Source organism: Perna viridis, chromosome 2, assembly GCF_037379345.1.
Source record: "Perna viridis isolate PV_CMFRI_1.1 ecotype Kerala chromosome 2, ASM3737934v1, whole genome shotgun sequence".
NCBI classification, from domain to species: domain Eukaryota; kingdom Metazoa; phylum Mollusca; class Bivalvia; order Mytilida; family Mytilidae; genus Perna; species Perna viridis.
The window spans coordinates 45,887,549-45,900,991 of NC_142446.1; the positions used below are offsets into that span (position 1 = coordinate 45,887,549).

General features: G+C 34.2%; 1 protein-coding gene across 1 annotated transcript; it reads left to right on the forward strand.

Moving 5' to 3' along the window:
• Positions 1–1,671: 1,671 nt before the first annotated feature.
• LOC148625361 (toll-like receptor 6) lies at positions 1,672–6,352 on the forward strand. The gene has a single exon (XM_088568833.1). The coding sequence runs from the start codon at positions 1,772–1,774 to the stop codon at positions 3,842–3,844; it is 2,073 nt and encodes a 690-aa protein (XP_088424959.1). The 5' UTR covers positions 1,672–1,771; the 3' UTR covers positions 3,845–6,352.
• Positions 6,353–13,443: the final 7,091 nt, after the last annotated feature.

The window sequence follows — 13,443 nt, forward strand, 5'->3', positions numbered from 1 at the left end:
AAAAATATTCTAAAAATTCGCATTTTTTTTCACAGAAAAATATTCTCAATATTTCTCAAGTAACTTAACAAATTAGATTTTCAAAATAAATTGTAATTCCGGCTGCTGTTGAAAGTTACCATAAAAATTCCTAGTCCTCCAATGAAGAAGAAAATTGCCTGTGCCTCATTCTTTGCCGCTGGCGTGCTTTGCCGGATGAATATACAGTGAAATAAAAAAAACAAAAAACAAAAACAAAACAAAATAACACATACAACATAGAAATGACAAATCAACCAAACCGAAAAGGAATTTAAAAAAGAAACTGAGTTTCACAACCAAAAGGTTCAAAGGTTCGTGTAATTCGAGTTGGTATTCTTGCATTAGTAAACTGTAACCATTAAACATGTAGACTTTGGTGGAAAATATTTCGAGGTATTTATACTGGAAGACAAATAAAACAGAAAATTAGTCAAAAGTAATCATGGAATCACAATGGTCCTTGGAGGTACCATTTCAAACTACTAGACTAATTCCGTGTTTAGACAAATTGATTAGATGTACGTCGAACCAATTGGTAAATTTAATTTCAATTATTGAAAGTCAGCATTTGTGTCACGGATGGTATTTTTTTTGCAAGTGCAGTGTTCATATACAGAAGAGTATATTAACATGGGATTGCACAATGTGTATATGAATATGGGAATGCCCACGCAATATTTCCGATGTTCAAGTTTTAATTTGTTTAAACGTTTTTCTTGATCAAAAATATAGGTTACTAGCAATAGCATTGCCAATACTAAAATCTTATTTTCAACATAAAATCATATCAATACAAAATTACTAAGTGCTATCATGTAAAATACAACGGATTTTTTTTTTAAGAATGTGTTTGAATATAAAGATATGTATGATATAATATTACTTGACCTTTTAAAATGTTACCGCCATGGTGCATTACATAAGTACTATTTGACCATGCTTACTAAACCAAATAAATTTTAAAAATATAATTCCTAGCCCTCCAACGAAGAAGAAAATTGCCTGTACCTCATTCTTTGCCGCTGTCGTGCTTTGCCGGATGAATATACAGTGAAATAAAAAAAGAAGCAGAGATACTACATCCTATCAAATCACGCGTCTCCCAAAATGCTAGTGATTTCTTATGACTGAAACTCAATATTTGTCTCGAGATTCAGTGTTACGGTGTGGGCCTGTATACGTAAAAGTACAACGTCCAGTTTAAATATCATCTACGACATTTACGTCTTGAAATTGCCACACATTTGTTTTGCCATCTACTACAATATTACAGGGTTTCCATATTGGCCAAACGCAGTTTTTTGGGTGGAGGATAGCTGCATTAGGCTGAAACAATGGCGAGACCCCAATGCGGCCATCGAGGCCCAGTGGGATTATTTTAATAATAAATTTAATTGCAAGTTTTATTATCATAATTTGTAACAATATCAATTTATGCAAAGGTCCGGAAGTTCTTTCAGGAATATAGTTGAGAATTTTCCGTATATTCAGGACGGATTTCAATATCACTTAGATTTATTTTTGTAAAACTCATATTAGAACGAATTTCTTCCGTAAGAAATTGTTTAATCAAACAGTTGTGGAGTAATAATTTCCTCGACCAAAGGAAACTCTTAAATATACGATAAGATATGTAATATGTAGAATAGATACAACAATATTCACTGAGTATGGAAATCTTAATTTTAAAAAGTATAAGTACAATGTATGACATCCTTATATCATTTCATAAAATTAATGGTAGAGGAATATGTCACTTTTCGGGAGACAATACGCCTTTTTCGTAATTATTGCCGTTACAGGGAGATCGATTGGAGATTGCAAATTCTCCAAGGAACGTGCCATATGTTCTAATCTGCATTACATACCCAAGATTCCTGTTGATATCACATCACTGGAACTCAAAGATAACAATCTGAGTACTATAACCGCAGGAAGTTTTCAAAATATATCTTCAAATCCAGTGCAACAATTAATTCTAGAAAATAACAGCGTGAGAAAACTTTCCATTGATGCATTCAACATGCTTAAACATATTAAGGTCTTGGAAATAACGAACGAAATACACTTGATTGCAAATGTTATAAGAGATTCACTTCAAAGCCTTGATAGAACTAAAATTAAGAAAATGGTTTTAAGCAGGAACGATTGGAAGAGCATTCCAAAGGATATGTTCAAACACTTAACAGGAGCTCACTTAAAGACATTAGATTTGAGTAAAAACCTTATGTACAAGTTAAATGCGTTTCCATTTGGGGTGTTCGAAAACTTGGAGTTATTAGAATGTTTAAACTGCTCATTAGTATTCTTAGATCCCGATGGACTTAGAAAAGTGAAGAATTTGTCTTTGAGAATCAATAATCTCTTTGAAGTTCCTGGATTTTGTGGGCAGAACAACGAAAGTTTTGCCCCCAAACTAGAAGTTCTCGAGTTATCAGACAATGCAATTCGAAGCATTACAAGAAAATCTTTACTATGTTTACCGAAGCTGAGAACACTGAAATTAAACAGAAATCGAATTAGACAGATAGATAACAATGTCTTCGTGCATTTGAAGTATTTAAAAGAAATATGTCTTGGTGAAAATCAGGCACTCAGAATGGTTTCAAGGTTTGCGTTCAACAGCTGTACTCTCGAAACTTTGAATATTAATCGAAATGGCTTTATCTTGAGGTCGCTTCAATTTTACTTGCCAACTACTCTGATAAAACTTGACATGGAGCGAAACTACATTGAAAGTAATACACTGCTAAAAATGATTTTTAATCTCGAAAACCTCGAAATGCTTAACTTGTCTCATACGTCCTTAGAGATTATTCCAGAAAAACTACTAGACAGGTTGCCATCATTAAAATATTTATTCATGATGGGAAACAAAATAGTGAGCTGGAGTTCGAAGACATTCTCAAATCATAGCGCCTTGATAGGAATTTTTATGAAAGATAATCAAATTAATTCCATAAACAAAACATCTTTCCAATTTGCTAAATTAGGCTCTCTAAAAATGTTAAATCTGGCTAAAAACCCATTTTGGTGTGATTGTCAAAATAAATGGTTTGTGGACACAATTAGAAACTCGAACATAACGAAAAAAATTAAATTTGTAGGTTGGCCAAACCAGTATAAATGCTCTTATCCGGAGAATATGAAAAATACAACACTAAACAACTTTAGACCAACTGTGGCAGACTGTTCGACATGGAACCCATTCTTTGCTATAGTAATTATAATTGGCGCGTCTGTTTTTGTCATCATTATTTCTGTATCTGTTTTAATTAGGTGTCAAACAAACATAAGGAATGTCATATATTTATTGCGATGTTATAAGAAGATAAAATCTGGATACATTAGAATAGAGAACTCTGAAAATTTTGAATTTGATGCATTTGTTATTTATTGTGATGCAGATCGGCAGTGGGTACATCATCATCTTGTAAAACGCTTAGAAGACGAAGAATTACGAATATGCTTCCATCACCGTGATTTTGACGTAGGTGAACCAATTACTACAAATATTGAAAAGTTTTTCGAGAAATCTTGGAAGACAATTGTTATAATGTCCAATGACTTCACCAAAAGTGAATGGTGCCAATGGGAAATAAATCTAGCACAAGAGAAACGACGAAGTAAAGGACACCAGTCACTTGTCCTAATCATGTATCGCCAAATAGACTCCAATCACATGACAAGTGAAATACGAACGCTATTGCAGACCACACCATACCTGAAATTCCAGGTTGGATTTGGAGAAAAACTATTTTGGAGATCAGTGATACAAGATGTTAAAAGACCCTATTCGAATTATCCTGTCGCAATGCTGTAGATGAATATGTAACCGTATGCTACATTGAATCCCTATAATATCAAGCACACACATATAAACTTTGTGATGGTGTTTTAAAATATCTTTCCTGTTATGATATAAAGAAACGGGAACAAATATACACTGTGACATATACAATCAGTTTGCTTAAATTTTTGAATCCGGTCTACATTTTGAACCTGCCCCGATGGTGGATGGGAGATCAGCAATAATGCTTGTTTGAAAGATCAAAATCCTATTGAATAGTTTCAAAGGTATTCAAGAAAAGCCTATATGTAAGAAGTTTAAGTAGCTGTCTTTATAAGAGTCATGCAAAATCTGAAAAATGATTGATTGATTGATTGATTGTTGGGGTTTAACGTCCGAGCAGCAATATTTCAGCTATATTCAGACGATGAACATGAAACGGATGATAAAATGAACATGAAATGATGATGAAATGAAAAACGGGATGGGACACAAGGACAGTAGGGTCGACAAATTTTGATTGCCACTAGAAAAAGGGAGGGATGGGTAAGGTCGGGCAATTTAGCCTCCTGTGGCGGAGCGCAAAGGTTCCTACTCCTATCGAATACCACAGCAGGGTTCTTTAACGTGCGAGGAACGTGGCATCTTTCCCAACACGGTGCATCACTATGGTTTGCGGTCAGGTTTTCCGTATTATAGCCTGACAACCCCAGCATGTAACATGCAGGGGGTACCCCATTCCACCACCTGGGGCACACATCCCAGTTGCTCTGTGGGCAGAGCGCCTAGCCCCCGGCTAGGTTTCTGAGCACTATTTAGTCGCCTTTTACGACAAGCTTAGCGCTGCTGCAGGCCTATTCTTTTGACACCCGGACCTGCACGGGGCATCTGAAAAATGTGATACACCCCAAAAAAGGCTACATATTTTTATTTTTGTAATGAAATTGTTTTATGGGTCTAAACTATGAAATGGGTAATTATTCTTTCAAATCTGTCCGCTCTTAAGAGATAATCTACATTGAAAATCCAATAGATTCTATTGTATTTGAGTGTCATTTACAGAGTTATCTCCCTTAATTGTGAAATCTACAGTGCATTCTATATAATTTTTATCTCATAAGAACACTGGTTATATGAAAAAATGAATGTTAGTTTCTGTTTACTATGGCAATTCAAACAAAATATCAAAAATAAAGATATGTAGGCTTTTTACCCATGAATCACATTTTGCATGATTCTTAGCTGGAGTGCTACTTAACAAGGAAATAACAAGAATTTCCTTGTATAAGCAGATTGAATGTTGAAGAACGATACGATACGACATGGTGTTTATCCTATATTCATACGTGTCTTCACTTAATACCTCGAATTTAAATAAAAGAAAGTAAAGATACGAGACAGACTCTATAGGATTCTGGTGTATTCATTATCTAGAGTTCGAAAAAAACCCCCAAAAAACTGTGAGTTATTCTTTTGATGACAATATTCCATTGATAAAGCAGAATTAGAGATTATAAGACATTGTCAAGTGTCGTTCTGTCTTTCCAACGGTTACAATAAACTCGATATCATAAGAGTTCAGAAACTGATCAAGAATCAGAATACGAAAAGCAGTTTGTTCCCATAGGAATGCCGTCACACACGACATAAGATATTAAAAATATAAAATATATGGCGACAGTATTGGATTGTTTAGTGAAGAGGTATTTTCAATAAAGAGGAAATTAAACATTTCTTCAATTCGGATTAACACAAATGCCGCCCAAACTAAGATGCCAATTTCCCTAGAGTACAACAAAACAATACCATAGCTAGAAACCCCCCCCCCAAAAAAAAAAAAAAAAAAAAAAAAACAATTAAAACACTATCCACAAGCAAGATGGCGAGAATTTTTTAAATCGCATATGACATGCTTTGCTATCTAACTATGCAACTTTATTTATTCATAAAACTTGTTCATTTAACAATGGCGGTAAACTGTAAATGTTTTTATCATTAATTATTAATAAAAGATTCAATAAAATGTGAAATGTTGTGTTGGCAAAACGGCTGCAGAAAGCGGAAAGACGAGATCTGGCAAGCCGGTACAAACCGCCGAGAAGTAAATTGGCTAAGGTAGGCGTTTCGCTGGTAACAGCGATAATGGAAGTTCCTCCGTGCATTACTGAGTGAACAGGGAGCCCCATCCTTACATACGTTAGGCCACATGTAAATAAGTCACCCTGGTTACTGAAGACGAGAAATTCCGACTGGTACCAGTCGTGAACCGGCCGCTCAGGTAACAGATAAAGCCTTATTTAAACCCACCTTCACGTGGTACCACAGAAAGGTATAAAATAATATGATCCAACGCAGAATTATAGGATCCTCACCCCCTCTCATCTTGCCAGATTCCGCCCGCCCATCACTGCAACAATTTCATTTTATTCACTTACATAGCAATAAAAACAAGATACAAAATTGTCTTACTAAGTATAAACCGCATTCTGAATATGCGAACATATTCGAAAACAGATATGCTGCTTTTCAAATTCGGTCTTCTGAGAAAATGTTACTGGTCATATTGTATTTTATACATATCGTTAAGAACAAACATATACAGTTTTCCATTCAAAGGCCATGTCGGGTATTAAATGAACATCATAATGGCAAATACTACTGCAATAGTGGTTACACTGTAAGAGTCAAATCTGTACTATAATAAACAATAACGTTTGGCTTTATAAGTTAGTAACTTTGGCGTTCTGAATGACAAATCCAACCTCACCAAAAAAAACAAAAAAACAAAAAAAAACCGGAAAGTTGCACTTTGCGATTCTATGTATCAGGGTTTTAAAAGATAGAAACGATAATACGGCATCTTGCTAGTCTGTAAATATTGAATATCGTACCATGCATCATTAAGATAATATTCCACCTTGTAATTCTGAAAATATCGGCGTTTTGGTGACAAGTTCCTTCATCGTTCGCCATTCATGAATGCTGACAATGACGTAACAGGTTACTGACATAAGCATTATAAAGGCTTCTCGAAAACCGGACACAACTCCGGAATCAGCGTTACATTAATCGAAATTTCATTAAAACTCGCTTTATCGTTTACCCGATAACCAGTACTTAATTGTAATTTTATTGCAAAATTCAATTACTTGATACATCCATGTTAACAAATTGAAACAAAATCATTATAATTCGCATGAGATTACGCAGTTATATATTTATGAACTTTAGCACATTAAAAGACACGTGAACATTAGAAATATAAGGGGATGTGAATGTTTCATTGTTCTGACTTCCTTGACTAAAAGATCGGTAATGTCTCAACAGACCGAACGTGATAATTTAACTATATGAACGCACTTTCGTCAAATGAAACATGAAAATTATTATTTCTTAATAGAAGCATATGAAAAGTAATCAAGGAAACCAAGATTCGAGCAGAAATCAAATGAATATAATCCAAGAATAAAGACCAGGCAGGGAAAAGAGACACCAACAACAAATAAAATGAAATAACCGAAAATACGCGTACAAAGAATCTAAAGCAAATGAGCAACTCGGGCTCCACCAAAAACTTGGAGCATGCACCACGTGGACCTCTGCTTTTCTAGATACGACCGCCGGATTGTTTATAAAAAATTCAAGTCATGGATAGACGAAGGAAGAAAAGAAAAAAAAAAACTATGACAGAGTGAACAAATAAGTTCTCCTGGTCAGTTTGATACTACGTAACGATTTGTGAGTTCATGACGACAAATTCTGTAGTGATGACTTTAATCTTGTAAGAACATAACCATATTCCAGAGGCCTAATTGTAAGAAGTCGAGCACGGTACATAAAGTTGTACAAATGGCAAAAAATTTGTTTTTGAAAATGAACAACTTTAAAGTGGATATGACAGTGGCCTGGAAGGATCGTTACATGTTTGCATTTCATATTTTCTTTCATCTTTCGCCTATCCTAAACTTGACGTTTTACGAGCAACTCGGTGAAATGTCTGTACCAAGTCAGGACCATTGCAGTACTAGCTACTCCGGTGGTGTTATATCATTTTTGTGAGATTTAATTTGAACTTGACTTGATCATGAATCTGATTAGTTTTCGGTAAATAAATTCTTTTATTTACTATTGAAATATTACAGAACAGCGTCCCTCTCACATTGTCTTGACAAAACAAAAGACCTGAAACAGGCCTTCAAAACTTACGAGCTGTTGGGTCATGACATCATATACAATTATATATTCAGTTTGCAACTAATTCATTTGATAATGAATATACATGTGTATATGTATTTTTATTAGTTCTATGAATATTGCAACGACTTATATGCCATACAGGGGTGCCTTTAACTCCCAAAATATATACTAGTACATGTAGCGCTAATATTGAACATATTAATTCATCATTAATTCATATTAAGTTGTCATGATGCAAGATGGTTTTGTAGTATAAATATTAAAGATTTCGTGTCTTGACTTGGTATCGAAAGGAAGCATAAGATAACGTATGCTGGAAATGAGTGCTAAATATCTGTCAGTTTGTCTAAAAATGAAATCCGAAAATACAAAAAATAAAAACAAACCACAAGAAACTACATCCCTTTTCGACAATATCCAGCAGACACGAGCGCATTAGCTCAGTGTACACCATTGAAACCATTATCATTTGAACTGGAATCTTTGCTTGTGAAACTTGGGTTCCATTCTTTTGATTACCTCTATAACCTTGGTTCCATTAATTGATTTACTCTCCCAATACCTTACAATGTTTATTTGATATTTGTCAATATTCATATTTAGATTCTATAAACGAAATCCTGATGAACAATGACCGATAATGAAAACGAATTCTATTTGTAAACATAAAATTTTTATGGATACAACCAGCGCCGAGTAAACTGCTGACGGTTGAATGTTGCAATTTTTTAAAAATGTTTGCAACAATCAACCGTCAGCAGAAATTAAAATTACAAATGAATTATTTGAACTGTTGGTAAAATACAAATTGACGGTATTCCTTAAGGAATAAATTTCAGCAATTAACTATTATAGAAAATCTTCAAATGTTGGATTTTCTTATGTTTTACATTTGTCTGTGACAGTTAAGGAAATGAGAATCAACCCGTGAATTGTAACAAAAAAAGTAAATTTGAAAAAAATTCAGTTTGTTTTGGCTAATTTTGGGATCTACTTAACATATCTATTTACTTAACTATAGTGGCTATAAGTTGTTGCTGTAATAAACGATCAACAGCAACCGTAAGGACGACGGGATACAATGAACTAATGATTGAAAAAAAAGTAGTTCGAAAGTAATTATGATAGGTATTCCACCACTTCCAGTACTTGTGGATATTTTTTTTCAAAACCATGTCCCTAATATTCACAGAAATAGGTTAGACAAACCCTTAAGCCTACTTCTCAGTAGTGAGTCAAAAATAATTTTATGCCCTACTCATTCAGATGAAAAATTTGAAATCGTACTTACAAGAAACTAACGAACAAATTATGTTCGTAAAAAAGCTATTTCCTGTTACTATTTATACAAGAAAACAACATGCATTATATCGGTTCGACAATATCGATTGAAGAAATAAGGAAAACCGTCTCAAATGAGATGAAACTAATTGGCAATTAAACTCATTGGCTGGTTACTAGAACATAGTAAGTGGTTTAAAGGGCAAATCCCATTCTAGTCTGCAAACTATGGTCTAATTAATCGCTACGGAAAAGCTGTCAAAGAAGAAAAAACTTGAAAATGCCATTTAAAAGTGCTGAATGTAAGTTTTTAACATGTTAACCTGCAGTGCAGTTTGAATTTATTGAATCTTTCACTTTCCATTTCAAATACCAGTGAATAGTAAAAACGTTTGGTTATGATTGGAATACTTTTTGCTTGTATTCGGTACTGGCATGCTATCCTGCTGTCTCCATGGATGCATATTTTGATATATCTTTACACCTTTTTTTGTTCATCTTGAAATCGTTAAACAGTGACTAAGAAATGAAAAAACTTAAGAGCTTCTAGTCTTCCTATACGAATATTCCAGAACATTCTGCACTACAGGAAATGATTGCATCCCTGGTCGTGAATAGGTATTGAAATGGTCTATACAGTTTTTTTTTGTCACAGTACAGATCCCGAATTCTATTTAACGCAGAAAGATTACATTAATTGTAGAAACACTAGATTTCAAAATCATAACCTCATTAAAATAACCAAACTGGATATACTTTCGGTCTTTTTCCTAATGTTTTCCCTATTTCCAATGACAATGCATTTCTTTAATTTTGTGTACAAAACAAAGCTGACCTTTGTTTTTTCTCCAACTAGTGTAATTTTTAAAGTGTTCAATTGGTCCGGCAAACATGCAGCATATCAATTGGTTGATTGTTGGTTGGTTGATTGATTGTTGGGGTTTAACGCCCGAGCAGCAATATTTCAGCTATATTCAGGCGATGAACATGAAATGGATGATTAAATGAACATGAAATGATGATGATGAAATGAAAGAAGGAATGGAACACAAGGATAATAGGGTTGACAAATTTTGATTGCCACTAGAAAAAAGGGGGTATGGGTAGGGTCGGGTCTTTCCCGACACTGTGCACCACTATGGTTTGCGGTCAGGTTTTTCGTATTATAGCCTGACAACCCCAGCATTTAATACGCCAGGGGTACCCGATTCCACCACCTGGGGCACACACCCCAGTTACTCTTCGGGCAGAGCGCCTAGCCCCCGGCTATGTTTCTGAGCACTATTTAGTCGCCTTTTACGACAAGCTTAGCGCTGCTGCAGGCCTATTCTTTTGACACCCGGACCTGCACGGGGCAGGTTGATTGTTGGGGTTTAACCCCCGAGCTATATTCAGGCGATGAACATGAAATGGATGATAAAATTAACATGAAATGATGATGATATGAAAAAAAGGGGTGGGAAACAAGGACAATATGGTCGACAAATTTTGAAACTAGAAAAAGGGAGGGATGGGCAGTTGCTCTGTGGGCAGAATGCCCTAGCCCTCGGCTAGCGTTTTGGGCACTATTTAGTCGTCTTTTACGACAAGCTTAGCGCTGCTGCAGGCCTATCTTTTGACACCCGGACCTGCATGGGGCCTGCATATCGAGAGGAACGGAATGATCAAACATGCTGTTTGCTTCATGTCAATTACAATGTTACAAACTACATATTTTTCAAGGCATCGGGACCGATATTTCAAGAATGGGGAAACTGCGTTTATTGTAGAATCAAATCTGAAATATGTCCAGTCTAATAAGCATATGCTTTTTTCGTGCATTACGATTGGTTAACTTTTTGCAACCTCAGCGATGACAGTTTTTACAATAGTGTAAATTCCATGTCAATAACATGGCTACCAATGTTTTGACAAATGATAGAGCCGTTTAGAGGCTTAAATTAGTATTATCCGCTTTATTCCATTCATTTTCGGCATTATATATTCTAAACAACAGTTTTTGAAAGAATAAATTTATCAGTAGCCCGTACATTCTTTGAATATTGAAACAATCATGTAACGTTGTCGGTTGAAAGCCGGTATTTGCAATGTCAATTTCGGGTGTCAATTTCACTGAATGAGAACCTACGAGAAAAAAACTGTTATCATATTTCAGAAAGTAAGAAATTGGAGGACTTTTATTTGTTTTGTGAGTGAATAGTCCGGTTTTGCATATCGAAAAAAAATCTTGAAAAAAAACCAGTATTAATCCTATAATAAAGAAGAGGACGCAAAATTTACGATGAAGAATGAGTTATAAAGACGGAACACTTTTTTGAAATCTTCAAAGTTGGTTAAAACATTCAGAGCAAAAAAGAGTGAAAATATGATACTCAAATTAAACAAAAAATATAAATTGATATTAAAAAAAAATAACAACGGAAAAATCAAGATAAGAAATTAGTTAAATAAATATTGAATTGTTGCTTATTTTGGAAGATAGATGAGGCTGTTACCTTACCCCATTTAATTTATTGATATAGGTAAAACACACACAGAGTATTTCAATGTGGTTTGAAACATCTATTTAAACAAACAAAAACAAAAAGAAACAAAAAAAATAATAAGAAGAAAAAATAAATAAATAAATAAAATAAATAATAAAAAAAAAAACAAAAAAAAAAAAAAACCCCCCCCCCCAAAAAAAAAAAAAAAAAAAAAACCAAAACCAAACAAAACAAAACAAAAAACAATAAAAACAAACAAACCAACCAAACTATAGTTATAAAGTCGATACTTTTGGTACAAGTTTAAACGAGGTTACTGTTCTGTTAATTTCACTTTGATTAATCCATTATTTTACCTGTTTATTTACGGAACTTGGGAGGAAGCACGTCCACCATTCTCTCACTGAATTAATCGTTTACTGTTCAAAGTATACAACATTTTTATTTTTTATATCAATTCAATGACTGATTACTTGGCGTTCTAGTATAGTGAAGCAATCGTATATTGATTAAAGCATTCTTTTATTTTTTGGGTATAATATGTTTTCTTTTTTTACAAAGAAGCGGGATGTCGTCGATTCGACCGTCGGATAGAACACGTTAAAGTCATGTTGTCTTTGTCTCGAAAGGTTTGCCATTTTAAAAAATAATGTCAAGTTTTAATGATAAATCTTCCTTTAGACTGCTGCTGTCATGTTCCAGCACGCCAGAAATCATCGGTCTAGTAAGAGTAAATTCATTAACGAGATTGAACTAGAGCAACTTACGAATACTAAAATGACTTCAAATCTCCAAATAACATTTCGTATAGGTTACAGACCACCAATTCAACCAATGAGCATCTGGAACGTACGCAAAAAGTCCTACGCAGAAATTACCCCTGTTCCTCATAGTGCTGTGAAAAAAGGTCTCATCTGATTTAAAAAAAAATTAAACAGTTTCTGAAAGGAAAAAACTTTTTGTAGAATTTATAGGTGCATTTTGCTTCTTGTGATGTGAAGCCTTATCTCCATAATGATTTCTATATATACCCCTATCTTGTGAAAACACTGGGATTTCCCATGCTATTTATAGACCCTTCACTTCCGGTGACCAGTACTGCACTGCAAGTCTGCTAACCCCACATGCCATTCTGAGGATTGTGAGCTGACATATAGCTTGGGAAGTAAATTTCAAAGAAATAAATAAAATTTGATTAAAATGATTATTACTTGTGTTAGATGTTTGTGTTCTGCGCAATGGTTAATTAATTACATTATAAGAATTCAAAAGGTCTAAAAATACTACTATAATTATGTTCTACCTAAAGTTTTACCAGAACCAAAATTTCGCCACTGACTATCGTTACGTTCGTTGCTTGAGATATTTTTTTTCTCGTTTTCCTTAAAAAATATCAATATTGGGTTTTGTAAGTACATAGTTACTTTGGTATCTAATACACAGATTTCTGAATGATAAACATTTCAACACACTTCCTCATAAGAAAGTGCTGAAAATCTAATCTGCGTAGAATTGTTGAGTGCAAGTGCCAGTTTATATTGCCTTAAAATCGTCCCTCACCCGTAAACATAGGGATTTAGTAATTAATATGCCATCAGGTGAGAGATTACTATAAGAATAAAATTTCAAGCACAGTGTACGTCTACATCTTTAATATTCACAGATTGT

Excerpts from the sequence above, each read along its gene's own strand:
- LOC148625361 (XM_088568833.1), top strand. The coding sequence starts at position 1,772 with ATGTCACTTTTCGGGAGACAATACGCCTTTTTCGTAATTATTGCCGTT.